Genomic DNA, 27,008 nt, shown 5'->3' on the forward strand with positions numbered 1-27,008 from the left:
ATTGGCCCACAGTGTCAGAGGCAGATGTTGTTGGTATGGCAGTAGAAGATGAACCTTCCCAGCAGTATCCTGTTACATGTTGTTGCTGTGTGATAGCAGCAGAGGGGCAGTCTGACAAAATGGTATCTGACATGGAAGTGTGCATGAAGCAAAGGTATGGAATTGAATTCCTCTGTGAAGAAAAGACTGCACATATTGACATTCATTGATGCTTGCTGAATGTTGATGGAGACCAAACAGTGGATGTGAACGCAGTGTGCTAATGGGTGGTGCATTTCAGCAGTGGTAACAGTGACAGTGGGTTACTGATGAGTTTGTTTATGAGTGTGGCATGCAGGCTCTTCTCCACTGCTGGCAAAAATGCACAGCTAATGGTGGTGACTGTGACTGTGATGAAAGGCTATTTCATAGCTGAGAATTCGCTTTGTCAAATAGTGCTATTGTGTTCTTTGTATCTGTTGTAATTTTCATGGAAATAGGAGGCATTACTTTCAGAGTGACCTACTTGATTTCTGTCCTTGAGTATTTGCCTGTATACACATATCATGGGCATACAAATTGCAAGTAAAGACTGGATGATTTTTATTAATTAAGGTATATGAAATCTGGGAATGTTTTTATGATGAATACATACCAGAGATCTCAACTTTTCAGTAACTTATTTCCTTGTTAAAAAAAAAAAAAAAGTTATTCTCTATTTTGTACACAGACACAAAAGTGAAAGTTAAGTCTGATGGGAGATGTAGCACTTGACAAGTTCATGCAGAAGCAAATAGCTTATATGGGGAGAAGAATGAATAGGAGAACTGGCAAAGCCTTCTCAATTGCTATGCATAATGTATGTGCAAACATACAGAATACAGAAGAATTTCCTGAAGAGTGGATAAAGTGCTATGTTCACTGCAGGACAGCAAGGATGTAATATCTGTACCTTTGGATTCCTTTCTCTTGACTTGTTTTGGAATGCAATTAATCATCACTGTTGTGGCTGAGAATTTTAAAACCTTGAAACATGGCCAGTAATTTGCAGCAGTAGATTCTTAATTCTTGACAATAGATACCTTCCTTTAAGTACAGTCATTTCAATGAAAATACAATTTCTTGGAAATAGCCAGGAATTAGAATTAGTAAGAATGATCTGTTTTAACTGTTCTACTTAGCCCATTTTATTTCAGTTGTCTGCTCCTGGAATTATGTAGCAAATTACGGGGAACCAAATTACAGCTTTTTTGTCAGACTTTGGTTTGAGGAAGTGAAGTTGTAATAACAACACAGAAAATAACCGTAAGGAAGAAACAGTATGGACTCACGTGCCACTCATGTAGTCATGAGAGTCATAGTGTAATAAGATTAATTTTTCTCATTTAAAATTCCATTATCCCTCTAGTGTTCATCAGTGAGGCTGCTCTTGGAATCCTCTGACCAGTACAAGGGAGATGTAGATATATGGAGAAAGTCCAGTGCAGGGACATGAGGGTGATGAAGGTGCTGGGGAAGAGAGCTGGAACTGCTCTCCACTGAGAAGTGGAAGCTCAGGAGGATCTTATCAGTGTCCATGAGTATGTGAAGGGAAGGTGAAAAGAGAATGGAGCCAGGCTCAGTTCAGTGATGCCCAGTGCCAGGACAGGAGGCCATGGGCATCAGCTGGAGCACAGGGGCTCCCTCTGAGCACCAGGCAGCACTGCTGTGCTGTGCGGTGCCGGAGCACTGGCACAGGTTGCCCAGAAGCTGTGGGGTCTCCTCCTTGGGGATGTTCAGAAGCTGCCTGGCCATGGGCCTGGGCCCCCTGCTCTAGCAGAGGTGTGCCAGAGGGACACAGAAGACTTTGCCAGATTCAGCCACACTGTGATCTGGTGAAGATTAATTTCAAAATATATTTAAAAAACAGGATTTATATAATAGAAAATGTGTAAACTGGAACTCCTGCTGTCTTCCAGATATCTCAATGTATATTAATCCATTAAAACATATATCTTCATGAGTTGACTGATAATTTTCACTCAGTTTTTCTGAAGCAATGATTTTGCAGTTGAAGGTTGGACAGCTTTGAAAATTCCTTGGCAGCAGTATCTTTTGCAAAATATAGTTATTTTAAACTATTTAAGAATGTTTCTTTTCTCCTTAACAGGACATGCACAATTTTGTCCATAATGTAGTCAGAATATTAGTAGTCAGAACTGTCATAAAGAGAAGTCAGTTTTGATCATAATCTCCCATTTTAATGTATTACCTTTCCTCCAATGAATCAAAAAATACAGTTCATGCATTTATAGAAAGCCCATTCACTATTTCAGTTAAAACTTTGTAGTGTTTTCATGAGGTCGCTCTCCATTTCTTTTATGACATCTAAGGATATGCAACATGCTTCATCTTTCTGCAAAGTGTTTGGGGCAAGTTCAAACTAAAAGTGCTTATTTAAAATGAAAACTATTATTCAATGTGTGTCTTTCTTTAAAATGAAGACAATGCTTAATTTTGGTTCAACATGACATACTGTATGTATTAGAAACAAACAAGTGAAAAAGATCATTTGCTCATTGCGCATAATAATCTCTTCTAAGGAGACTATCTTACTTTTCTGTAGCATGCGTTGTGTTTTTAAAACTTAGTTTAATGGAACTGTATTCTGTGCCTTCTTTCTGTAAGGTTTTCTAGACTAGCATTCCACCTGTAATTAGACCAATTAATTGTTTCAGAGAAGTATTGGTGTACTTTCAGAAGAAGAGGTTGAGCAATGTCAAAACAGGTTCTGAAGTAATGGAAATAGGAAAGTATCATTAGTGGTCTCTACTAAGAATGGAACTACACTGGTTTTGTACTTTTTTGGTTTTGAATTTCAGTAGAAAAGCTAACATTTTGTCATACATAAAATAATATCAAAATCGTCCAAAGCATACAGTAACAAAATATGTCATGTAGCATGTATTAATAATATTTTATATATATATACACAAGAGAAAGGAACAGTAATAATATGTGTGGGCACCTACACAGATGAGAGCGTTTTATTAAAAGATACGAATCACACCTCAGTTCTGTGGACAGCCGTTTTTAGACCTTTTCTTTAAAACTGTGCTTCAGACTTTCCTTCCTGTCATCTTTCTGCCATACAGGTTAGATTCTGATTCTGTAATATATATATTTATATCTGTGTATCAGAACGCTACACCTTTTTTCTGAGTTAAAAATTACCTTATTAGATTCTCCCTGATATTTAACCAGTAGACATTTATCTGGGTATTTCAATGCTATATGCTTTCTATTCCAAAGATATTTTGTATATTTGTTTTCCTTATCAATCTGTCATATTTTAACAGATCATTTAACCTCTCTAAAATTGTCTTCTACAGTACAGCTGAAAATAGCATAGTACTGTTCAAGTATATTATTGAAGTGATCAAAAAAACCACGAGTTTGTGTTGGAAGGCAAAGACGTCAGTTGCTTCATACAGGACACGAGACTCATTTCTCTGGGTTACGATGAGAACCGATTCCATAATCAGATGCTTTCCTTTTTGGAAATTATGAATACAGTGAGATTTGCCCTTTCATTTCATTTACTGCAGTTAATTTTATAGAAACAGTTAAAAACTGTGAATCAGTGATGCTTTACACTGTATATAACTGTATGCACACACAGACACACACAAACATATCTCTTTCCTCACTGTATTTCATATTCCATGTGCTCTGTTGTTACTGTCTTGACTTTTTCTTGGAAGTGCCTTGCAAGTGCTGCTAGCAAAGGTTACAAATCAGACAGGATAACCAGAAGCCTTAACAATTTTACTGTATCTTTGTCTGTCCTTTCTTTCACTTTTCCTTTATTGCACTATCTTGTCTGTCTGATTCTCGCAGGAGACATGGATTACAACTGGTTGGACCATACGTCTTGGCATAGCAGTGAGGCATCCCCAATGTCTTTGGTGAGACATGTGGAGCCTTACCACTTAGTTTCCTTTATCATTTCACGTTTCCTTTGTTTTATTTACACCTTTGCATGTTTTTCTTTTTTGTATCCTTTTTTTTTTTTTTTATCTAACATCTATAGGGGACAGTCAAAGGGGAAAAAGAAAAACTAGTGAGCAGGCAGTTGTGTTGGATTCTAACACCTTATCCGAGAGACAAAAGAGAATGGTGTGCTTTGGTGACCAGTCTTTCGAAGAGGACTTGGAATGGTCTGAGCCTCAGATAAAAGACTCTGGGGTAGATACGTGTAGTAGCACAACTCTAAACGAGGAGCATAGCCATAGCGAGAAGGTACTGAGATTATGGAGCCTGCATTTTAACCTGCTCTTGGTCTTTGTTTGCTCTCTGTCACTCATTAAAATAGCACATAAAATAGAAGACAGGATGTTTCTAGAGACAATGTAGCATTTCTTAAGGTGCAGAAAAGAAAAACAAATGAAAAATCTCTGCATGCTTGCAGCTTTTACTGTTTGGCAGCCAAAGAAAAAAAAATGAGGCACAAAGGAACATTGTTCTTATGGTTGCATAATATCCTATCATGGTATTACCTTTAAGTGTAAAGTAATTAACAATAAGGATTCTACTGATTGGCTTATTTGATTTACTGCATTCAAACTCCTGGGACTGAAATTAAATTAATAGTTTAAGTCCCAGATTAAAAGGAGAAAATTGGGTTTCTCTGCACAGCAAAGTTGTTTTTCTTTTTTCCCTTTCACTGTCATGATTGTTCTTTTGTTTTGTTGCCATGCCATTTTTTTGTGCAGTATTGTGCAGAATTAAAGGCTTTACTATCTGCTTTGGTGATTTTTATTTTTGCTTTTTGTTTGGTAGATATTATGATCCATCATTTTAGAGTTACTACTTGTAATGGAAGCAAATTTGTCCGTGCCTGCTAATCTTGCATGAAATAGAGCATGAAAGTAGTATTTATCTGTGAAAAAGTGCTATGATTACACAAAATTAAAATGTTATTTAAAATTTTAGTAATTGCACCAACATACAACAATTTGTATAACTATGTCTGTGTATGGCAATGGAATAAAACCTACTCCCTGGAAGCATTCAAGACCAGGCTGGATGGGGCTTTGAGCAACCTGATCTAGAGGGAGTTGTCTCTGCCTATAGCAAGGGGTTGGAACTAAATGATCTTAAAGGTCCCTTCCGACCCAAACCGTTATATAATTCCAGGAATAATAACATCTGGACTGTAACTATGTTCTGTATGTGAAATAATTATTCAAAGAAACATTCATTACATTTAAATGAGAGCAAAGACCATCCCTTTAAAAATATTCTATAACTTTTAATATACTAGTACTGACAGAAAGTAAAACATTGCAGAAGTTTGTCTTATAGAAAACTGGCATGTTTAGAATAGGAGAAAAAGGAGAAATTATGTCTCAAGTCAAGTTTCCGTTTCAACTAAAACGTGCTTTTTCAATATTACTTCTAATATTGACCTCTACAGTTGTTTTTGACAGTACTCTGGTGGAACTGTTACTGAGGATAGATAACTGTATAGTTACCTATATCTGTCTATTCATCAAGATGCAAAGATCAGTACCGATATTTAGAAATTGGATTTAGGAAAGTTACTAACGTTCTTAGACATTAGAAAGACATTTTGATGGACTGTATATCCAAATAAATCTTCACCAGCACAATTTTCTATCATTCTGATAGATTTAATATTAGTGTAATCATAAAACTTTCACTATGGTTTTAAAATATTGGGAAATGAAAGTTTTTACTGAAATATTTTTCTTTAAATCATATTGACTGTGTTCTTTAAAACCACATGATAGCATCCAGTAACTTGGCAACCGTCCAAAGATGGAGACCGTCTCATTGGTCGGATTTTATTAAATAAGCGGCTAAAAGATGGAAGTGTGCCGAGAGACTCAGGAGCAATGCTTGGATTGAAGGTTGGTAATTAATAATTTTGCAGTGACTTACAAATCTCAGTTAAACTATCTACCTTTATAATGTAAGTATTCTCATAATACATAGTGTATCTAAACAGATATCTACTTCCTCTTATTCTTAAAAATACCATATAAAGACATTATACATTTAGTTACCAAGAGGATTTTTACAGGGTCTCTGACAGTCTCAAAAATTATATTTTGTTAAGACTAAACATGTTTTCACAAGTTTCTTGAGAATGGCTGTTCTGCAAAATGCACGAATTGCATCCTTGCTGAGCAGACCAAGCTCCGTTCAGTCTTGAGCTGAGCACTGCACCGTGGTATAACTTCTGTTCCCAAAAGATGGGAGGAATGTGGAAAATAAATCATCTTTTTTTATGACTTGAGCAACATTTGGAGGTTAATGACACTTCAGAGCAAAATCTGCTACTAGGAAAAAAGCAACTATTTCTTGATTATTCTCCTCTGATTAATTGGTATGCTACATTTTAAATGCACAAGACTGAAAATTATTTACTATCTATATCTTATCATCGCAAAGAGGATTTGTTTGCTTATTAAATGTATTTAATGCTTTGTGTGAATATCATGGATTCTGTTACATTAATATAACTACTTACATCTAAAAAATGTTGAAGTGAGCAGTCTAATATCCAATGCTGTACTTTTGGGGGTCAAATCTACAATACAGTGGAAGTTTGAAAAACTTAACTTTCTGCATTGTCTTTACACTTTTTGTGTTTTTTTCAAGTGTCTGCCTTACCTTGGTCACCTGAACACCAAAGAATTCCTTGAATTCTGTTTTTGTTTGCCAGAACGTTTAAGTAATTTAAAGTAATTCTTATGCTATGAAAATAATTCCTCTTTGAAACAGGTAGTAGGAGGAAAGATGACTGAATCAGGTCGACTCTGTGCATTTATCACCAAAGTTAAAAAAGGAAGCTTAGCTGATACCGTGGGCCATCTTAGACCAGGTACGTATCTGCTGTAGCTCTATAATACGGAGCTGCTTTTGTAAAGGTGACAAGAAAGTGGGCTTAATTAGAAGTGAAATTATATTGAATAGCTGTGATGAACTTCTGCAGAATGTTACGTCCCATCTGTGATTCACAAATCCTCCCCGGTTAGATTAAGCTGAAACAACGTTCAAGGTCTGTACATAAGAGGATAAAACATCAACTAGGAGATGTCTATAAAAAAATGTATCCCTAATGCATTCGCCCAGCAATTATATCTACCTAAGCTGTGCGACTTTATAGAAAATTCAAGTAAACCTTGCATTACTTAAAAACTGTAAGAGAAAAATGAAAAAGAGAAAAATAAAAGAGGGGAGGCAGATCACCAATCCTGGATCTAGCACCAGACCTGCCTGTAGGGGCGCTCCATGTGGTGTAGAAAGGAAGCAGCAGCAGTGGAAGACAGAGCAAGCTATTACCCCACTGCAGCCCCTGTAGTATCTGAGTAGTTGGCTCCAGTCTCAGAATAGGCTGAGACGCTGCACAACAGCTAAACCGAACAGGTGACACCAGGCCTCCTCCAATGATTATTCATAGAATAATCATAGAATCATTTGAATTGGAAGGGACCTGTAAAGGTAGTCTAGTCCAACTCCCCTGCGATGAGCAGGGACACCTACAGCTTGATCAGATTGCTCAGAACCCAGACCAGCTTGGTGTTGAATGTCTCCATGTACAGAACTTTCTGGGCAAATGGTTCCAGTGCATCACTACCCTTAGTGTAGACATTTTTTTTCTTATATCCAAACTAAATCTCCCCTCTTTTAGTTGGAAACCATTTCCCCATGTCCTCCTGCAACAGACCCTGCTAAAGAGTCTGTTCCCTTTTTTCTTATAAACCCCTTCTAGATATTAAAATGTTGCTATCAGGCCTTCTCTTCTCCCAGCTCTTTCAACCCGTCCTCACAGGGGTTTGGTTTCATCCTTTGGATCATTTTTGTTATTTTGTTTTCAAGGAAAAAATCACTTTCACTGCAGATTGTCATAGCATGAGTTTTGGGGTGGCTATAATCATGCAGTATTTCCAAGTCTCAAAGGTAACAGAGTTGGATGTAGACTTGGACTCAGCATATATGAAATGAAACAAGTCTGACAGACTTCCTAAAAGAAGCTATGAGTCCTCATTACTAAGTAAAGCAGCAACAGAACTAGGAGGGAATGAACAAGCACTGGCATTTCTATGACACCATCTCATGGAACAAGTTCAGATGAATTTACATCATCATTTTGTACACTAGAAGTTGGCACAGGAAGACTGCTTTAAGTGTTTAAGCCAGAGCCCAGTGATTGCTTTCCTTGAGAAGTGTCTTGATTGACCCTTTCTCAGGCATTGATCTGGACTCTTCCTAAAGCGATAGAGACATCAATTGTAATTGTCTCTCAGGGTGTTAACCAGGCTTGTTTTTTACACATCCAGGCTTGTCCTTACACAGAAATCAACTAGACATTCAGTTACTACATTATTGATATTACTATTTTTGTGAAATACATTCATGTTGTTGAAAATCATGTTTTCATGTTTTGTTCACATTTTCATACTCAATATTCTACTGACGTCCTGCCCCGTCATCTTATAGAGTATATTTTATTTGGACCTAACCCAAGCAGTCACAAATGACTAAGAAACTCTTAAGATCTGGGCCTATCCCAACATGCAAACCATGGATTGCTGCACTGGATATGTGCAAGAAATATTGATGTTAACTGAAGAACCATTTGAACCCTAAATACTAAACCTCTAGATGTAGATGAATCTTCAAAATAGTAAGTTGGTGAGATATGCTGTTTGAAGATCTGCATTTTCTAAACAGCATCTTGAGGTTTGTTTTGAATCACAACTACTAACACAAGTAAGAGCTGTATCTAATTCAGTAGAGATCTTAGTGATGAGACTGCTGTTTCACTGAAATTTATGCATTCAGAGCATGCTGCAGAAGACCTTCATTAGGATTTTCTTAAATGAAGGACTGAACTTTTTGAGAACACAGGTTTCACAATTCAGCAAACTGACAATACAGTGGTTTAAATTGTCATTTTAAGTACAGTGTACAGCAGACTTCATAAGCAGATTGCTATTACTGAAATTATAGGTGATGAAGTGCTAGAATGGAATGGAAGGTTACTACAAGGAGCTACCTTTGAGGAGGTATATAACATCATTTTAGAGTCCAAACCTGAGCCACAAGTGGAGCTTGTTGTTTCAAGACCAATTGGGTAAGTAATTTTGCTATTTTTTTTGTACTAAATATGATTAAAAAAAAAATTGCTGAATTTTAGTGCACAGCATATCAGAGTTTTAAATACTGAAAACAGTAAAACTGTATGTAACATTTTCTTACCTTCATATGTGAAGGTTGTTATGAATTCAGCTATAAGGCATAGTATCTGGATGTATTTAACTCAAAGATGCAATATGTTTAGGATGCTAATTTCATTTGATACTTTTAAACAAACTAGATAGTAACAAAAATTACTTTATTTCGTCAGTGAAATGAGAAGTTATCTCCTGCACGTATACTGAACTGCAAACTTTTCAGGGGAAAAGGTGTATCTCCTTAACTTATCTATAAAAACTTTTTGTAACTTGGGAGTTATAATGGTAATGCTAATAGATTATATTGCTAGAAAAATACTGCCAGAGAAGAGGAAGATTCACACTGTTTTCGTATAAATGTAAGATCTTTCATCATTTCCCAGACAGATGTTTATAGCCAAGTTTCAAGGATCTGCTCTCATCTTGAAAATATTCCATTCTTTTTTCTTTGTTCATTCTCTTAATCATGTGAAACTTCATGCATTCTTTCAGTACTTTTCTGTTTCCTGCCTGTCATTTACCTTCCTTAGCATCGTGTCTTTTATTGATGATGTTACCATGTGCTCCAGTTCCTCTCACTATAGCAGCTCGTCTATAATTCCTGAAAGAAGTTGATGTGGGCTCTTGAGATGCCCTATTCAGCATTAACTACCTGCTATGTAGTGTGACGACATGAGCCAGATTGGGGCTAAAAAAAGTTACGCAGTTGGTTTCCACTCTCTTTTTGCAGTAGATGTAAAAGAGTCTCCAAAAACTGTAAATGGATGGTATTGTTGTTAAATCTATGTGAGCTGATTATTATATATGCAAGAACTTCTTTCTTCTTTCTAATTCTCAGAAATATTTATTTTAAAATGCATCTTATTTTCCTAGTTGCAACTTCCGAATATGGAAATTTTGCTTCGCATTTTATTAATTATTCTATAAAATCTATTTGAGACAGAACATATCATAAAATGTAGAGAGATGCCAAAAGCCGCTTCTCCTTCTCTTATATCAGTGAGAGTTCACTGTAGGAAATACTATTCACACTACTGTAAAATACTAGGATCTGTACGTTTTAGATAAATTCTGCAGTATAATTCTGAGTGAAGTGATAGGCAGGTATTGCTTTTCTTAATAGTCTACAAATATCAATAATTTGGTATTCTACAAACATCAGATTTGCAAGCTTAAATATTTACTTTTTCAGTAGTCTTCAGAAGTTTCTTACATGTTTTTCTTAGTAACAACAGAGAAAGATTTTTTTCTGTTGTGGGCAATTGCACCTTTTAGCTGCCTTTTGTTCACACAGTGTACTGGCTACTACACATCGATTCAGTTAGAAAGGGACTTGAATCTGTTTAACACAGCTGTTTTTGTAATGAGTTTTGAAAAATGTTTGAAAACCACATTCTGAAAACTTACAAGATAAATTTTATGTCTGCATAGTACAGATTCTTTTAATTGTGGGAGACAGTAGGTATCACTGGAAGCACTTCTAGCTTTCCCTTCATTTTCTTATGTACACCTTTGGGGTGTTGATCTCAGCTGGCTGCCAGTCCCCTGCCAAGCTGCTCTCTTGCTCACCCACACAGATCCCCAAGAGTGGCAGCTCACCCAGCCCTCCTACCCCACCACCGGCTCCTCCATGGCTGCAGGTGGAGATCTGCTCTGCACAGTGCCCATGGGCTGCCAGGGGATGGCCTGGGCCTCTCCTGGGCTGCAGGGAGCTGAGCTCTGCCTGCAGCACCACCTGCCCTCCTCCTCCTCTGACCTGGGTGCCTGCAGGGCTGTTCCCTCACATTTCTCACTCCTCTCTCTCACAGCTGCTGTGCAGCATTTTTTAGTTTTTTATTAAAATGTTCTAACTGAAGTACCGCCATGCTGGCTGATGGTCACAGCTGTGCTCTGAGGTTGGTCTGTTTCGGGGCCATCTGGAACCATCTGTAGCCTGTATGGGGCAGCCCTAGCCCCTCAGAGGCCACCACTGCAGCTCCACCACTGCTTTTGCCTTGCCATGTGAACCCCATGCGCCCTTCAAAAAAACAGATCTACGAAAAAGCACACTGCGATATTAAACACTTCTTGATATGGCTCTCTGCTTTATGTTGCTCAAACATCTCCAAAATGCTTTTAATAGCATATATAAATGTGTGGCCCCCATAGGATGAATATGTCCTGTGGGACTGAGGTAATCCGATGAGTAATCTGTGACAGAGTGTCGCTTCTGGCTTTGGTCTACAGAAAACTCTGAGATTGTTATATTCTTTTTTTTTTCTTCTTTTTTTTCTGTTTAATCATTTATTTTATTTGTGACTGTGCACCTTCCCTCCTGTATTCACTAAACCACATGTTCTGTAATCTTAATTTTCCAATGAACTTATTTATACTGGACAAAGGATAGATCTTCCCAGTGGCTGAAGGCAGTTAAGGAGATCGTATGATTTTCCTGAGGCATTTGGTGATGACTTGCAAAGTGTTATATTTTAACTGAAATGTGAATATGATTGTTAGATAAAGGATCAGCCTGTCTTCCTTTTCTTGTTTTCAGGGATATTCCCAGAATACCTGACAGCACACATGCACAGCTGGAGTCCAGTAAGTTTCAATTGTGGGGTAGAAAAATCCTCTTTCATGTAAGCACAAATAAATTGAAAAATGTCATCTTCAGTCAATATAGCTCTTGTCTCTTTGTCTCAGTATGTTATCTTCCTGTATGATCTATCTGCCTTTGTTAAATAATAAACTATCAGAAGTCAGGCTGTGCTGATTTAGGCTTGGCATTTGATTATAAGCTCAGGCTATTTTTTATTGAAAAGGAAAACACAATGATAATTAATATACAAAAACATTAATTGCCATTTTCAATTTCTTATTTTGTTGTTATGCAGCTTGTGAACTAAAAATTGTGACGAACTGTTTATTATTTAGAACCTGAGTGGTATCTAATTTAAAACCAAAATATGTATACTTTATTAGGATCATTCAGCACTCTTTAAATTGGCTGAACCATTATTTTATGTGGGAAAAATAATTTGTTCTTTGGTGCAGATCTGCTAGAATGAGTTTAAGTCTGGAGTTATTTTCTTGTCATTGTTTTGGAATTCTTTTAAAATGGAAGCTGTGAATAAATGCAGTGGAATAAACTTGGATACAATAATGTGAGAAACCAGTAACTTTTCACTGATCAGCCATTTCTTTAAAGAAAATCCATTAAATTTTTCTTAAGTTTTTATGTGTCAAAAGTTGTCCTCTGAGACCCTGTAGATCTGAAACAAAATGCACAACACAAGATCTGTTATATATATCCCTTAATTAAAAAAAAAATAAATGATAATTAGTGTGATTGTATGAGACAGTAAGCACTCTTCAAGAACTGATTTCCTTTGACCACAGTGAAGTAAGAAATAATTTTCGGCCTTCAACTTAATAACATGATCACTGTGGCAAGTATTGGAATGAACTATTAGTGGTTCTCTATTGCTGTTAACAATAAACCTAAAAGTTTTTAATCGCATCTGAGCATTGGAAAATTGTCATTCTTTGGTCTGTTTATACAGATAAAAAGGTGATATTTATTACAATAAGCTTTGTTGTATGTGTGGTTTTATTTTTATCCTTCTTACTTAAAGGATGTAGTGAAAAATGTATAACTTCTAGTATTTAAATATAAATAAAAATATATTTATTTATAATTGCAGGTTCTAGTTCCTTTGAATCTCAGAAAATGGACCGACCTTCTATTTCAGTGACCTCTCCTATGAGTCCTGGCATGTTAAGGGACGTTCCACAGTTCTTGTCTGGACAACTTTCAGTATGTAAACATTTCATTAATATTAATGTACTTTTTGCAGCATACACAATTCTCACTACAGAGTCTGAGCTACCTGTAGAATAAATTCCTTGTTATAACAGCTAAATTGTATATCTCAGTACAGGCAGGGCCATCATTTCATAAGGAACATCCTGTTTTATCAGATTTTGGAAAATTTTCTAATGTTGAGTTAGAGAAAGATATGCATGTTTCTCTTATAAGCAAGATCGGTAGTGTTAGTTTTTCAGAAAGACCAGTTCTTAGCCTCTAGTTGTGTTTGTGTTATTTGAGTGTATGTACTTGAGTGTATGCACTGTAAATTTTATCACCAGCATTCTTAGACATTAATATTACTTATTTCCTATGCACTAGCTTTCATATATATCTGTCTTCAGATATCACGATTGTTTATTATTGTAAACTGTATTTTATTTGTAAAAGTTATTCACTTTTGTTCTTCACTCTCACTGAAAAAAAGATTCATTACATGAATTCTTTTTTTAAAAGAGTAAATTCTTTTGTATGAAACTGAAGGACAGGTTTTGTATGCGCTTCTGTGGCATTTACAACTCCAAAGTGTTATTTTTCAAAAGTGCCTGGTACAGTTTGAAAATGAGAGGAAAACAGAACGGAAGCAGTGCAAAACTGATATTAAATATGTTTGAAAATGTCACGTTTATATTTCTTCTAAGTTGTTTATGTTAAGATAATATGTGGTCTATAAAAATATGCATAAAATCTAAGCAGACTGTTTCTAGTCTCCTAAAGTGGTTTGTGGTATCGATGGAGGACAGGAAGAAACATTTTTCTGTCTGTTCTGCAGCCATGTTGGCTCCATTTTGCAATGCATGAGACTTTATTTGTTTTCCTCATCAGACCAGCCATCTACAATGTTTTTAAATGTAATTTTTAATTTTCTCTAACTTTTATTCTTTACTGCTTTGAAAGACTCAGTCCTTTGGAGAAATTGAAAAATATAAATCTTGATTGGTAGAGTGCAGAATACTGTAGCTGCACAAAATACAATGAGAAGGGAACATAAATGTGAACCATCAATCAGGTTTCTAAAAGTAGTACAGTTTTACATGACAGAAAAATTGTGGATACATGAAAGGGTGGGAAAGAAATCTTTCAGCTAAATCTCACAAAAGATTAGGCTGTCAATAACTTTTGGCTGCCAGCTCCTAGCCTGAAATTCAAGATACAGTGTTAGCTGCTTAGATATCCAATGCACAGACGCTGTGATCCAACCAATCAGAATTGACTTTCTCAGTTTTAGAAAGAAAATCCTTAAGAGTTTACTATTAGAGTTTTTTAGCAAAGTTAGTAAGTCTTTTGCTTTTCTGGTTAGATAGGATCTTGCATCTTGAAATGCTGGAGAACTGTATCAAGAGATTTGGAGGTACATCCTAATTTACTGATAAAAACAGAATTCACTTTCTTTTACATTTCTAAGTGGCATGTAAATTCAGCATTGAAGCCATGGAGGCATCAATCGATTTTTTTGTTTGTTTGTTTGTTTGTTTCAATATATTACTCTTTTATTAATACGTTTATAGCATTTGTTTTCATATTAAGAAACCAAATAATGCTAGGAAATGTTTTAAAGGTCTTTCCTACATCTGTCATCCTTGTAACTGCCTTACATACTTCATGTGATTGTATAAGACTCCCTACTACACAATTTCTTCATTTCCCTCAAAGAGCAGCTGCTTTCTGAGAACACACAGCTCCAGCTGGTTACCACTGAGGTCAGAAATGCTCAGTAACTCTAAATTCCCACTGTCTCCATGTAGATAATTAAAGTAGGCAGTTTGAAAATTTGGTTACTTATCATATCTCACCAGCTAAAGAAATGTTGCCAATAGCTATATATTTTGGTGGCATGTTAAGGGCATGACCCAGCCCCCACTACTCTTTGGAGACTGGTGCTAAACTTTTTGCTTTATGAGGAAGGATGGCTCTCATGATGTCTGAAGATGGTGTGGAGAGATTGCAGTGAGGCACATGACAGGAATTTCCCCTAGAATGAATGGGGTGCAGACTAAAATATATCTTTAGAAAAAAATAACTTTAAGGGAACAGATGTATTCTACAAGAACAGTTTCTTTCAAAATGTAAATTTTGAAAATTGATATTTTAAGTTAGTTTTGAAAGTTACAATTTTTGACTCTTCAAATTAGGAGTTTAAAGTGTTTTGAAAACTGCACGATGAATAATTTTTCTCACATTTTTAGTCATTCTTTTCTGACAAGATACTGATAGAATGCTCCTCATTTTAAATAGCTGGGTAGATGCAAAAGACAAAGAGTACTGCATTCCTAATGTAATTGGAAATTTGCTTTTTATGGTGAGTGCTGAGGCAGGAGAATAAGCACAGGATCCTTATGGTAGATGAGGACAGGATACTGTTTTCAATGGAAATGGAGAATCAGCTGACATTCTGAGAGGTAGTGGCTGAATCCAGACAGCTGGGATGAATGTGAGGGAAGGATGGTTGAGATCTGGGGAATGTGTTCTGTGCTTTTGGACATTGCTATGTCATTCTGATGAGCTGCTGTTAGGGGAGCTGTATGAAATAAGAGTTGTGGGCAGAAGTGGAGGGAGATACTTACAGACATTGTTTGGAAGCCTGAAGAGTTTGAATAGAAACTTGGATATATGCATCCTTTTTCAGGCACTATGGTAGATCTCAAGGTTTTATTTTTCCTTTTTCTTTTTTTTTTTTCTTTTTGTAATGATCAGTGTTTTGGAATTTACTCTGTCCAAAATGTACTAGGAAGCATAATGCTAATGCAATAGTAGGGTTGGTATATAATACTGAGTATTTTGGCATCTCTGGTATTTCAGTTTTCCCCATTTGCATTTCAGCCTATCTCCAATGCCAAGCCTTTTAATACCATTTCATACGTAGCAAAATCAAAATAAGATATCTCTGTGCTTAGATGCATATTTTGGCACGATTGTTGTGTAGATTTTGTATATTATCTGTACAGATAGATAGTGTTGAGCAGAATTTTGATTTGGTCTGAAAGTCCTGGTATGCAAAAAGTCAACCGAATTCTTATCTGTTTGTATTCATTGGCCAAGACATTTCTGATTCAGTACACAATCTGCAGTCTTCATTGACAGGTCTTTTGAAGAGATGGAGAAGTCAAAAACACCTTTGAGGTGATTAAGCAGTTTTATTACTTAAAGGTTTCAGAATTACAACATTTTAGGTAAATATTAAGGTAAATATTTAAATCAAAAGTTAAGTTTCTATGTTTGTGCATTTGACTCCTAGAAAAATAAGAAAACCCTAGGAACTATATTAGAATGAAAAAGAATTTGGTTCTAATGTCTGCCGGTCTGAATCTCATGTGTTCTGATCTGTGCTGCAGTAGTTGTTCAGCCAATTGCTATGATGCCTCTAGTACTCAGGGATACCTTTCTCTACCTGATCAGTTTTCTGTGTCTTTCTATTTATTGACATTTGTCTATGTACATGTTTTCTTCTGTTCTGGCTGCAGTATACCTGTCCAGAGCAGGCTAATATGATTTCTCACGAAAAAAACTATCCCACAGAACTAGAAATTCTTTCTTCTTTTACTAATTATTTTACCCAAAACATGTATTTTTTGAAACAAATTCTATGCAGCTACAGTAAACTATTGGGTGCTAAAATTTACCAGGATACGTGAATATTTTGTTATCTGTGCTTTGTGCAGTTTATTATGGTTTTTTAGTCCACATTATTTTTTCAGGGGTATATCTTGACTTTTACTCTGAACATATTATTTTATTATTATTTGCTTAATCTGGCTCCTGTTTATTTTTCCATTGATTTTTCTTTTAATGTCATTTTGAAAAGTCAGTATTCTTTCTGTGGTGGTTCTCATTGCTTCATTATTGCATTCTGTCTACTATCAGTGCTGCATGAAAAGTATAACTTGGAATTATCATGTGATAGCTAGGTTTAGAGACTGACAACATGGCTATAAGAACTTGTAAATGCATATACATATAAAACCACATTTCATTTTGTAGTGGTAGAAATTCTGGCAGGAAAGTGATGTTATTTCTAAAACTAAACTATTTCCTCATACAGTTGAATCACAGAACTGTTTCAATAGATTTTCAATGCATTATTTATAATATTTATAATATTTATAAATTAATAAAAATGCAAGCATATGAATTTAAATTATCTGTAGCATAATAAATGCAGATACTGTGCATTTGAGGGACATAATATGTCACTGTATTGTGGAGCTGAGTTCAAGTATGAGAAATGTTCCTCTTTCCCCTTTTTCGTCTTTCGCTTCACCTCCTTCTGTGTCAAGGCCAGTAAATTGCTGTTGCTCTCATAAAGTCAAGTCTGCAAAATGCTAGGTAGTGCACACAATGTGCTCATAGCCCACAATTTCCAAGGCAGAATATGGCCAGTTAGGGTCTTTGTTGCGCGGCGGGATACATTCTGACCCTTTTAGGACTGTGATATTCTGGAATATGTGTAAAATACGGAGCAGAAGCAAGCTGAAGATCTGCTTTCATTGTGCATGACTAGATTGGATTCTGGCTTCCTTGCTTTGGGAGTGCAGTACTGCCTGTGCAGTGGAGCAACATGCAGCTGCTTCACCTCACTGAGCACAGGGGCACATCAGACGAAACTATGGTTCAGACTGTCTTAGATATACTCCTGCTTTGGTGTGAGAACAGATTACTTCACACATTTTGTGGAACATTTTTCTCCAGCTTGCCAAGTAAGCAAGGAGACTAGCAGAACAATCATCACTGCCTAACTCCATACTCTCAATACAGACCTTGTGGAAATGAATATTGAGCAATAGCTTCTTTCCACAACTTCAAAATAAATTATCTCAGGAAAACCAAACAAGGAGGAAAGGAGATACAGCATTGTTGGATTGTTGTGACTGACCCCCATGTTCTTGTTCACCCATTCACCAGCTCTGAGGTACTGGTATGTTCTCATTCCAGATCAGTCCCCACTCTCAGTGCCCTTTCTGTGCCACTCCATTAGCTTTAAGCCAAAGATGGAGTGCTTGGAGTTTGTAACGAGACTAGGAACTTGGGAGCATTACCTGTGCTGATGTGGTCTTGGTGTAGCCACTGGGATCCACCAAGTTACATGTGGTCTGAAGTGTTACACTCATATACGAGGGTTATAAATGAGTCTATGAGTGCTGTGTGCAGCTAAGTTTATTTTATGTTCTAGATCTCATTTCATATTAGGATCTTCTGTATATACTTTGTGTTATTTCAGTCATGATTGCTGGAAAATTGAAGTACACTGATTGCACCTTCTCCACTGTAATGATGATACAAGATAGCACTTTCTTTCAATCATTTTTTAAGTATTAGGGCTTTTTTAATGAAGTGCCCCTTGTAGTTGGAAAGGAAGAAAAGCCTTTTACTTTACTCTAGAAAGTAACTAAAGCTGTCAGTGTGCTTGTTTCTGTCTCCAAATATGCATCTACAGTCTTTCTGAAATAGGTGGTCAAACTCAACTTATATTTCCCACCCGACTTTCAAATCGCACTTTGCTTATCTGCTACATTTGTTGATGTTATTTCTGAATCTGTTGTAAATGTTACTCATAGACCTGTAAAGGGAAATCCTTTCCTGGGAAATCAGTGGCAGAATTCCTGCTGACTTCCCTAAGGTCAGAATTTGAGTCTCAGGAGATTGATATATTTTGGTAATAGATTTACAGATTTCACTTATGCATTGCATTAAAATACTTTGGTTTAGATAAATATGTCCTTGGTGTAAAGCTGTGTTTAAAGTAATAGTTGTGTGTCTTTGTTTTTACTTTTGGTCTTTTAGTTTCCAGCGTGTTGTCCTTTTTGGTTTTGTTTTATTGCTTTTTCTTTAATTTTGCTTACCAGAGCCAAAGCCTTAGTAGAAGAACAACGCCTTTTGTTCCTAGGGTTCAGGTAAAGACTTCGTCTGCCTGACAGAAACTAAAGTTGTGGTTTTTTCTTTTGTTTGTTATGGAAAATGCATAGTAGGAAAACGTTACATTCTAGTCCGTTTTCCCATATTTTTAGTGTGTTGCTTTAAGCCATATTAACAAGTTTCATGCCATTTTTGTGAGCAGCTTGTAAAGTTCTGCATGGGGTTTAAATACTAAATTACAATTTAAAGAGACAACTAGTTTTTGTTTTGCTGTTTATGCACTACTTAACTCATACAGGTTTCAACAATCCTGATGGCTATGTATCCCACATACAAAAAAGTGTGTACTGTTTATGCAATAAATAATTCTATGCTGTTCATGTTTGAGGTCATTATATAAAGATTGATGTCTCTTTAAATCATTCATTATCATTAACAACTTAACACACCCTTTTTTGCATTTTCCAAGTAATAGTAGCGCCTTGAGTGGAAGACAGGCAAATAAATTTGTACCTTGTTTAAACAGGCAAAATTTTTGCATATGAAACCTGGTCCTTGCATTTTAAAATTGCATCAAAATAACCCAAACTCAATTTAACTAAAAAATGAACTCTCAATTTGTGTTACTGAATTCTTTACCTTTCATATTTTATGTAGGTACAAGTTGTTTGCCTGTTTTCATTAGGAAACTTCTAAGGTACTGTAGATTAATGTAAAAGTAGGTTTTACTAATATTTAACAGTGCTTATCTTGCTTTGCTGCATGTTTTTCAGTTTCTTGTATGTAGAATATTATCTGCTTTTCTTACAAAATACCATTATGGAGTTGTTAATCTTTTGTGTGGGAGCTGTATAAATGTTCCTTATGTTTGCTCAGTTGCTCAAGGAGAGATGGAAAGGAGGGAATCTAAATGATGAGAATGAAATAACTAAATTTCATATTGAAATGGGAAAAAGTTCATATAAATTTCTAAAATAATTCTAAGTAAAACTGTAGGAAGTGATTTGGTTATGAATCAGATTTAATAAAGCACATTTTTTTCACATTATTTTATTGTCCTATAGTAGTCCTTAAATGTGTAAATAGAAATTCAGAATAAAAAATCTTTAAAAAGAGATTAAAAATAATATCTCAACGGTACTGTTTTAAATAAATGTTAGTGTGAACTACTGACATAGTAAGTATGCTTTCTATTAAAAATTTAAAACGACACCCTTAGCGTGACTAAGGAAGTTGGCTTCTGCTTGTGGTAATGAAATCAAAGAGGGTACAAATCCAGTCACAAATATAGGTAAATATTGTGTATGACACAAGTAGACATTTAATATCTGTTTTCTTTTTATAAATGTTCCAAATAAATTAAGAAATAACATGATAGCTGTTCAATTTAAAAAGGAAACAAATGCTTGAAACCTGCAAGTTTCTTGTAATAATATAATGTATAAATTACTTGTAGTAGTCTCATATTTAAGTCACATTATATAAAGAAATAGACATAAAAATTGTCTGTTCTACTTTAATTAATATTCTCTAATGGAAAATATACTTTGTTCAAATCATTATGGTAGTAGTAATTTAAGAAAATAAAACAAGCTCAGTGCTTGATTGATAATGCCCAGGAAGAGAAATTGCTTATGCTGTTGTAGATAGGAACCATCTTTACTCCAGTTCTGTTTCTGTACGCTGATAGCCTCTCTAAAGTTTATTTACAGATCTCAGTAATTGTCCAAGCAGAAGGGGGGATGGCTTTAAATTAGAAGATGGGAGATTCAGGTTTGATGTTAGGAAGAAATTCTTCACTCACAGGGAGGTGAGGCCTTGCCACGGGCTGCCCTGAGGAGCTGTGGGTGCCCCATTCCTCGAGATGTTCAAAGCCAGACTGGATTGGGCCCTGGGCAGTCTGATCTGGGGGGAGGCAGCCCTGCACAAGTCTAGGCATTGGAACTAGTTCTGAAGTCCTTCCAACTTAAGCCATTGTATGCATCTATGAGAAATGTTCCTCATGGCAGCATCTTTAAGACTGGGTTGAAACAAAATCCCCTACCTGCCTGCTTCTTGTAGAGAAGGTTGATAGAAGCTTGAGATGGTTTAATCTAATATATGTCCATAATGCAGATTACAGAGATGAACAGAAATTCTCCCGTGAACTTTAAACAAGCTGACTTGGGTATTAGAAGCAGTCCAGTGGTACTGCAGAACTCTGGTTTCTTTTTGGCATGAGAAATTAACTTACACTGAGTTCTGAACTGTTGTTTGTAGTTGTCAGGATGTATATTTACATTCTGGGCTGTGCTATGGCTGTGGTTGTAGAATTCTCAGTAAGAATGAGCATCTCTAGCATTTCTGTTTATGCTTCTGTTTCATTGCTCTTGACAAGAAATGCACATCTTTTTTCTTACTCTCGTCTTCTCTGCTTGTTAGTCTGAAACTGATCTTGGTGATGTATGTCCCAGATCCTGGCACAAGTTCCTCCTCCGCACTTCTGTCTCTATGTCACTCAATTCATTTACTCTGTCTCTTATATCACTGGATGAATTAAAAATTAACCTTGTTTTACTGGAAAGAAAAACATGGAAGTTCATTTTCCCCAACCATTCACCTTTCTCCTGAACTTTTATTACTTATACAGCACTTGAACATGTGCACATCTGTTTCTTGAACTTTTAGATTAATTTTAACATATAAGCAATTTTCTTACAGGATGATGTTTTGCAATATCTTGATAGAGAATCATCTGTTCATGAATGTGTTTTCCCTGTGGTATTCTTCATTTTTTGGAGCCTCATTTTGACCCATAGTTGCCATTTAACTACTACTTTTCTTTCTAATTTCAATAATTTCAAACATCCTTTTTGCTTCACTGCAGAACATCGGTATCTTTAATCATATATGAACATAAATGCATGCATCTGTTTGGCCTTATTGAAATAAAAATGGAGCCACTAAAAAAGAAATTTGAGCTATATCTAGATAAAAATACCTAAATACCTTCATAATTTTCTGCACTCAGATCCCAGCAGCTCTTCTGTTTAACAATCTTTTCTTGTACTTGTTCTAAAATGTACAGCAGCAACCCAAACAGAACTAATAGTTTGATTTAGCAACTTTGACTAATCAGCATTTGTTAGAGGTAGATTTAAAAGCAACCAAAGCTCATCTTAAGCTACACCAGGGACTTTACCACCTCAGGGCAATTTCTTTTCCTACATAAACTTAGTCCAAATAAAATAATTGTTTTAAGCATTTTTAAAGATGAATTGAGACATTTTTTCTCCAGTAGTATATCTTGTTGGTGTATCTCTTATTTCAGAATAGTGTGGGGAAAAAAAAAAAGAAGAAACAATAGTATCTCAGTTTCAAAGAATTATACTAATAAACAGCTCTGTAGGTTACATGAAATATCATAATGAACACCACAAGAACAAAAATGCTTTGTCATCTGTTTCTCAAACCTAGCATTGTTTGAGTAGTACCTTGGCTGGGGTGATAAAATTCAGACTGCAGGGCAGGCATTCACTTCCAGTGGTACGAATTGTCTCTCTTGTCCATCCATGGGGTTCATGAAGTAAGGCTTAAATAAAGAAATAAAATGTAGAACAGAATGTATGAATGTATTCTGTTTTTAAATCTGAAATTGTCACTTATGATGCCATGTGCCTCTATGTGGAACACACAAAACCACATTGGAATTAGTTAAGCATTCAAGCAGTCAGCATGCATGAAAGAAGAGTATGGGAAATGACAATAATATTACCTAGATTTTCATAATTGATTTATCTTATACATATTTATTAGAGTATAGATCCTAATTACATGATTACTTTTTTTCTAGAACTCTGATCTTAATTACTACATTGATTAAAAAGTTTTTAGTTAAGACAAGATCTGAAAGGAAAAGGATGAAATCTAATAAAGTGAATTTGTCAGCTTAATTTATAGATTTAAATTTATACTAGCTTGAGGTGCCTTGTGACTTAGACTTAGACCGGTGAAAGAAAGAAGTAGGTGCCTCAATATCTGCAGAGAATGATCCAGCCCAAATAAGGGACACATCCCCATTAGTCTATTTGAAACTTAGGCTATTCCAGACTGTGAGTCACCTCTCCAGAGAGATGTCTGTCTTTTCTTCTGAGCCTACAGAAGACCAAACAGCAGTAATAGATTTCTGCATCCTTATTTCTTAGAATACGCCAACAGTCAACTTTTATAAAATGCTTTGTATGTGGGAAACTCATTCTGGAAAATGTACATCTTTGTTTTAAGCTCTTTTTAGGCTACATAAATTGAATCTGTCTCTCAGAGAAATGTCTTTAGCATCCTTTTCTTCTCTGGAGCAGGAAGTCTTATGTGAAGCTAAGATATTCTGTGGTCACGAATACAAGTGTGTGATGTGGTGATAGTGAAAGAAGCTTAATTTTAGTGTATCAGATACCAGACCTGCCAACTACTACAGTGCTAGAACGTGCACTTGATCTAGCATTGTATCAATACTGGATAAAAATCAGAATTCTTGAAACTAGGACCAGACTCTCAGCCCCATCCCCCCCACTTTCCTAGCCCTAATAGGTACCTTCATCATCTGTTTATAGAAATGTTCTTGTTTATTCTTCTTTGTACATCAGGTGTTTCTACCTGGAAGCCCATCTCCAGGAGTTCAGCATCTGCTGAGCTCTATGGATGACAGACCATCTCACAGTTTCAGGGTTTATTGTGTTCAGGTATCTGTTTGCCTGAATGTAGGTCACAACAGAAATTTAGTCAAGCATTAGGTGTACATCTGCCTAGAGAAGGACAGTATGTAAGCGTGTGTATGGCTAATTATAAATTCCAGGACTTCAGCATTAAAGGAAAAGATCTCTAGAAAGCTTTCAGATGGAATCACTTTCTGACTAGATTAAGTTTTAGTTCCTGAAATCCTAAATTATCTAGGTTGACAAAGTTCTATTCAAGATGTTTCTTACGGGTTCGCCTGGTCCACATATACACCAGCTCATCAGCCATCTTGTTCTTTTGTGATGCATTTTCTGTGCTGTAATTTTAGCTTTCTCTTTCCCCCATTTAGATCAGGATTGCACATGTCACAGTTTCTTAAATAGTCTAAGCTTTTCCTTGAAGATTTGTAGATTCTCCTCTGTTATTCAGCTGCTTAAGTTATTGGCGCTGACCATCACAGTACTTGTGCATTCTTGTGAGTCTTTCTCACTGAGAATTGAATAATTCCATGTTCTTCACTCTGTAGCGTTAAGAATCTTTTCTACAAACTGCTTAACAAAACTATAAAGAAAAAAAAAATCATTTTCTAACCAGCTTTCCTGCTATACACATGGTATCCCATATTTATTTCACTATATGAAATTCATATATTATCTGAGGTGTAGTAGGATTTTTCTGCATTTGTCAATAAAGAATTGAGACTTTATCATCAAAATCTGAACAACCAACTTCTGATTTTTCAGTGACATAAGCACTGTTCAGATGTAATACATACTTTAGACTTCAATTCAAACACTTTGTAGTACTTCAGTTTAGGCTCCAGAGCCTCAGCCCAAGCTCCCAGGCAGTGAAGAATATTCATTTATAAATAGTACCACCTTCCAACACACAAGGCATCTGGAAAAGAAAGAGGGATGGAATCGGACTGCAATTGGCTACAAAGGTCTTAATTGACCTTTTTCTTTTTATGAGTAGAAAAGAAAAGCTTCTTTGAGGAAAATACCATCCATTTGGATATTATGTCATAAGGCATGTGCAAACGAGACAGAATTAGGTCAGTTCTACAACCAAACTCATTTTTCATATTCAGTATGCTTTCCTAACTCCTTCTTTCTCACTTTCTTTTACAGTTTCCTGTCCAGACTTCTTATTGTATTTTTTTCAATCTCAATCTAACTATGCAATGCCTTCTTTGCCAGTTAGGACCTGGATTGTTCCTCATTTGTTGATTCATTCAATTTTTTTTTATCCAGTCCAGTTTTTCCCCTCTTCTTTGGTCCATGATGTCAATGATTCCGTTGTTCCTGTGTCCCACCAAGAAACATCCATTATATTTTACTTTTCCAGTCATTGTAATGTTTCTTATCACTTCCATCTTCCTTCTTCTAAACCCATGAGAATGCAAGCCCATTGTCCCCTCCAAGGAATTCTTCATCCTTTCTTGCACTCTAGCTTTCTTTCCTTATCATCTTTTCATCCAAATTAACTCTTGGGTTACAAGTGTTTTTTCTGTATGATGAATGCTAACATTTTTGGTCATAATTCTGCCTCCTGACTTGGCCAGTAAGGAATTACTGGGACAGTATACCTATGATGTACTTTCTTTTTTCAAATTTTGTCAGAGTATTAATAGAAGAATATTAGATATGTGCTGCTGCAAATTTTGAGTTCTTGTGGCAAAACACAGACAGTAGAGCATCTCAAAGACATAGTGTTAGATGATTTAACATTCCCCTTAGTCTCATTCTCCAAACCATCTTGGCAAAGTCTTCCTGCAAAAATCCAGTCAAACAACTATAGCTAAGAAATATTTAGCTTAAATATGAGTGAATAATTGTAGTTACATTTTTTTGCATCTAGGTGTGGATTATGTTAACCTCATTGAGTTTGTGGATCATAAATACATTGGGTTCTGCTTAAGGAAGGTTAATTTTTCCCCTGAAAAAGGCAGGTGATGAAGATTTTCTTCAGTGCAACTCCTGTTGGTAGGTGTAGGTGTAGGACTAGCTAGTGCTTGAGAACAGATGAGGACTCCCTTCTGGAGGAGGATTTATTTACGGTCAGAGATCTTGTAATTTGGCATGCACTGCAGAGGTCAACAAAGCTTCTCTTCGAATTCATATCGTTGATGCTCATATTGTTGGTGCTAAGCTTTCTACTTGTTATCTGTAGACCAGATCTGTAGTCTGGATATTATCAGTTTAGAGAAATATTGACAAATTCCCTTGCTTTAAAGGCATGGAAGAACAACATCTAGAAATGTCTCTAGAAACTTATTAATTTCTCTCACACTATTTTCTACTTCAGTAGTCACAAAACCATTTTACTGGTGGTACCAGAAACATACAAAGTCAGTAGAAGGGCCAATAACATGATAATAGTGGATTTCTATCCACCCTCTTCTGAAGTCCAAATGCTGCTCATCGGTGGCTGCAGGATAGGTATTCCTGCACTCTGATGGTGTAGAAAGAAGTACTCTCCCACGATTAAGTGAGCTGGTATGTCTTACTGTCTTACTGTCATCTCAATTACTTCATTAATTAGGAACAACAGAAAGCTAAATGAGCCTCTTGTTGATTGGTCAGAAGTCTTAAGAATTGTGTCAAGACCTTTCTCTTAATCACTCCCCAGAAAGTGTATATGTCTCTGATGTTTACTTTAGCTGGGGTTTATTGACGTATACCATATCTAGAGTGTATTTGTGCCTATAGGTACTCTGCTTTACTGTGAAGCCAGGCATTACTCTCATTCCCGTAAATTCAGGGAGGGAACTTCTTTAAATGCCCATCAAACTGGCCATGAAGAGAGCTTTCTCTGTCTGTTGCAATTAACGCTATCTCAGAGGTACCCCCAATGTAATATCTCCCTGGCTGTTTGAAAAGCTTTGTTTTGCTCTACCTGCACCATATCCCCTGTTAGAATTAGTGCTGTAAAGTAGTGTATCCTCTCCTTGAATTATACATTTGCGGTTATATTATTCAAACTAGAATAGCTAAACAGCAGCGCTTAATGAACATAGTAAAAATGTTTGCTAGACAAAATCTAAGACTGTTTAATAATGATTTCTACAGATTAGTAATGTTAGTTTTGCCTTGTTGTTGCTGAATTTGATTGGGAAGAGAGTTGTTCTACTGAACCTCTCTCTGTCTTACAACTTTGGGGGGTTATTTTTACCTTATCCCATGGTCTTTCCAGCACAGCAGGGCATAAACATTCATTCATTCCTTGTGCATAAAATACCTAGAAATGTATACATATGAATACCATACATCAGTAATATGAATAATACTTACATTACCAAGTAATGCGTTATGCTGCCAAGAAACAATAATCCTAACCCTAATACCATGAGAAAAAAATAGTATGAAATA

The 27,008-nt window shown here is 36.0% G+C and overlaps 1 protein-coding gene across 17 annotated transcripts in view; it reads left to right on the forward strand.

The window, feature by feature from the left end:
- The window catches only part of RIMS2 (regulating synaptic membrane exocytosis 2), a 434,744-nt gene that overhangs the window by 228,347 nt on the left and 179,389 nt on the right, over positions 1–27,008 (forward strand). For 9 of the 17 annotated variants that reach the window (XM_085221536.1, XM_085221537.1, XM_085221538.1 and 6 more), the window contains 7 exons: positions 4,052–4,260; positions 5,775–5,894; positions 6,772–6,871; positions 9,004–9,127; positions 11,761–11,807; positions 12,911–13,023; positions 18,915–18,962. In XM_085221536.1, coding sequence (XP_085077662.1) covers positions 4,052–4,260; positions 5,775–5,894; positions 6,772–6,871; positions 9,004–9,127; positions 11,761–11,807; positions 12,911–13,023; positions 18,915–18,962 — 761 coding nt within the window. Of the gene's footprint in view, positions 1–3,858; positions 3,927–4,051; positions 4,261–5,774; positions 5,895–6,771; positions 6,872–9,003; positions 9,128–11,760; positions 11,808–12,910; positions 13,024–18,914; positions 18,963–27,008 lie in introns of all 17 variants that reach the window. The other 8 variants (XM_085221541.1, XM_085221550.1, XM_085221553.1 and 5 more) reach the window with 3 other exon arrangements.

The sequence above is a fragment of the Meleagris gallopavo genome, chromosome 3 (genome assembly GCF_905368555.1).
Source record: "Meleagris gallopavo chromosome 3, MGAL_WU_HG_1.1, whole genome shotgun sequence".
NCBI lineage: Eukaryota > Metazoa > Chordata > Aves > Galliformes > Phasianidae > Meleagris > Meleagris gallopavo.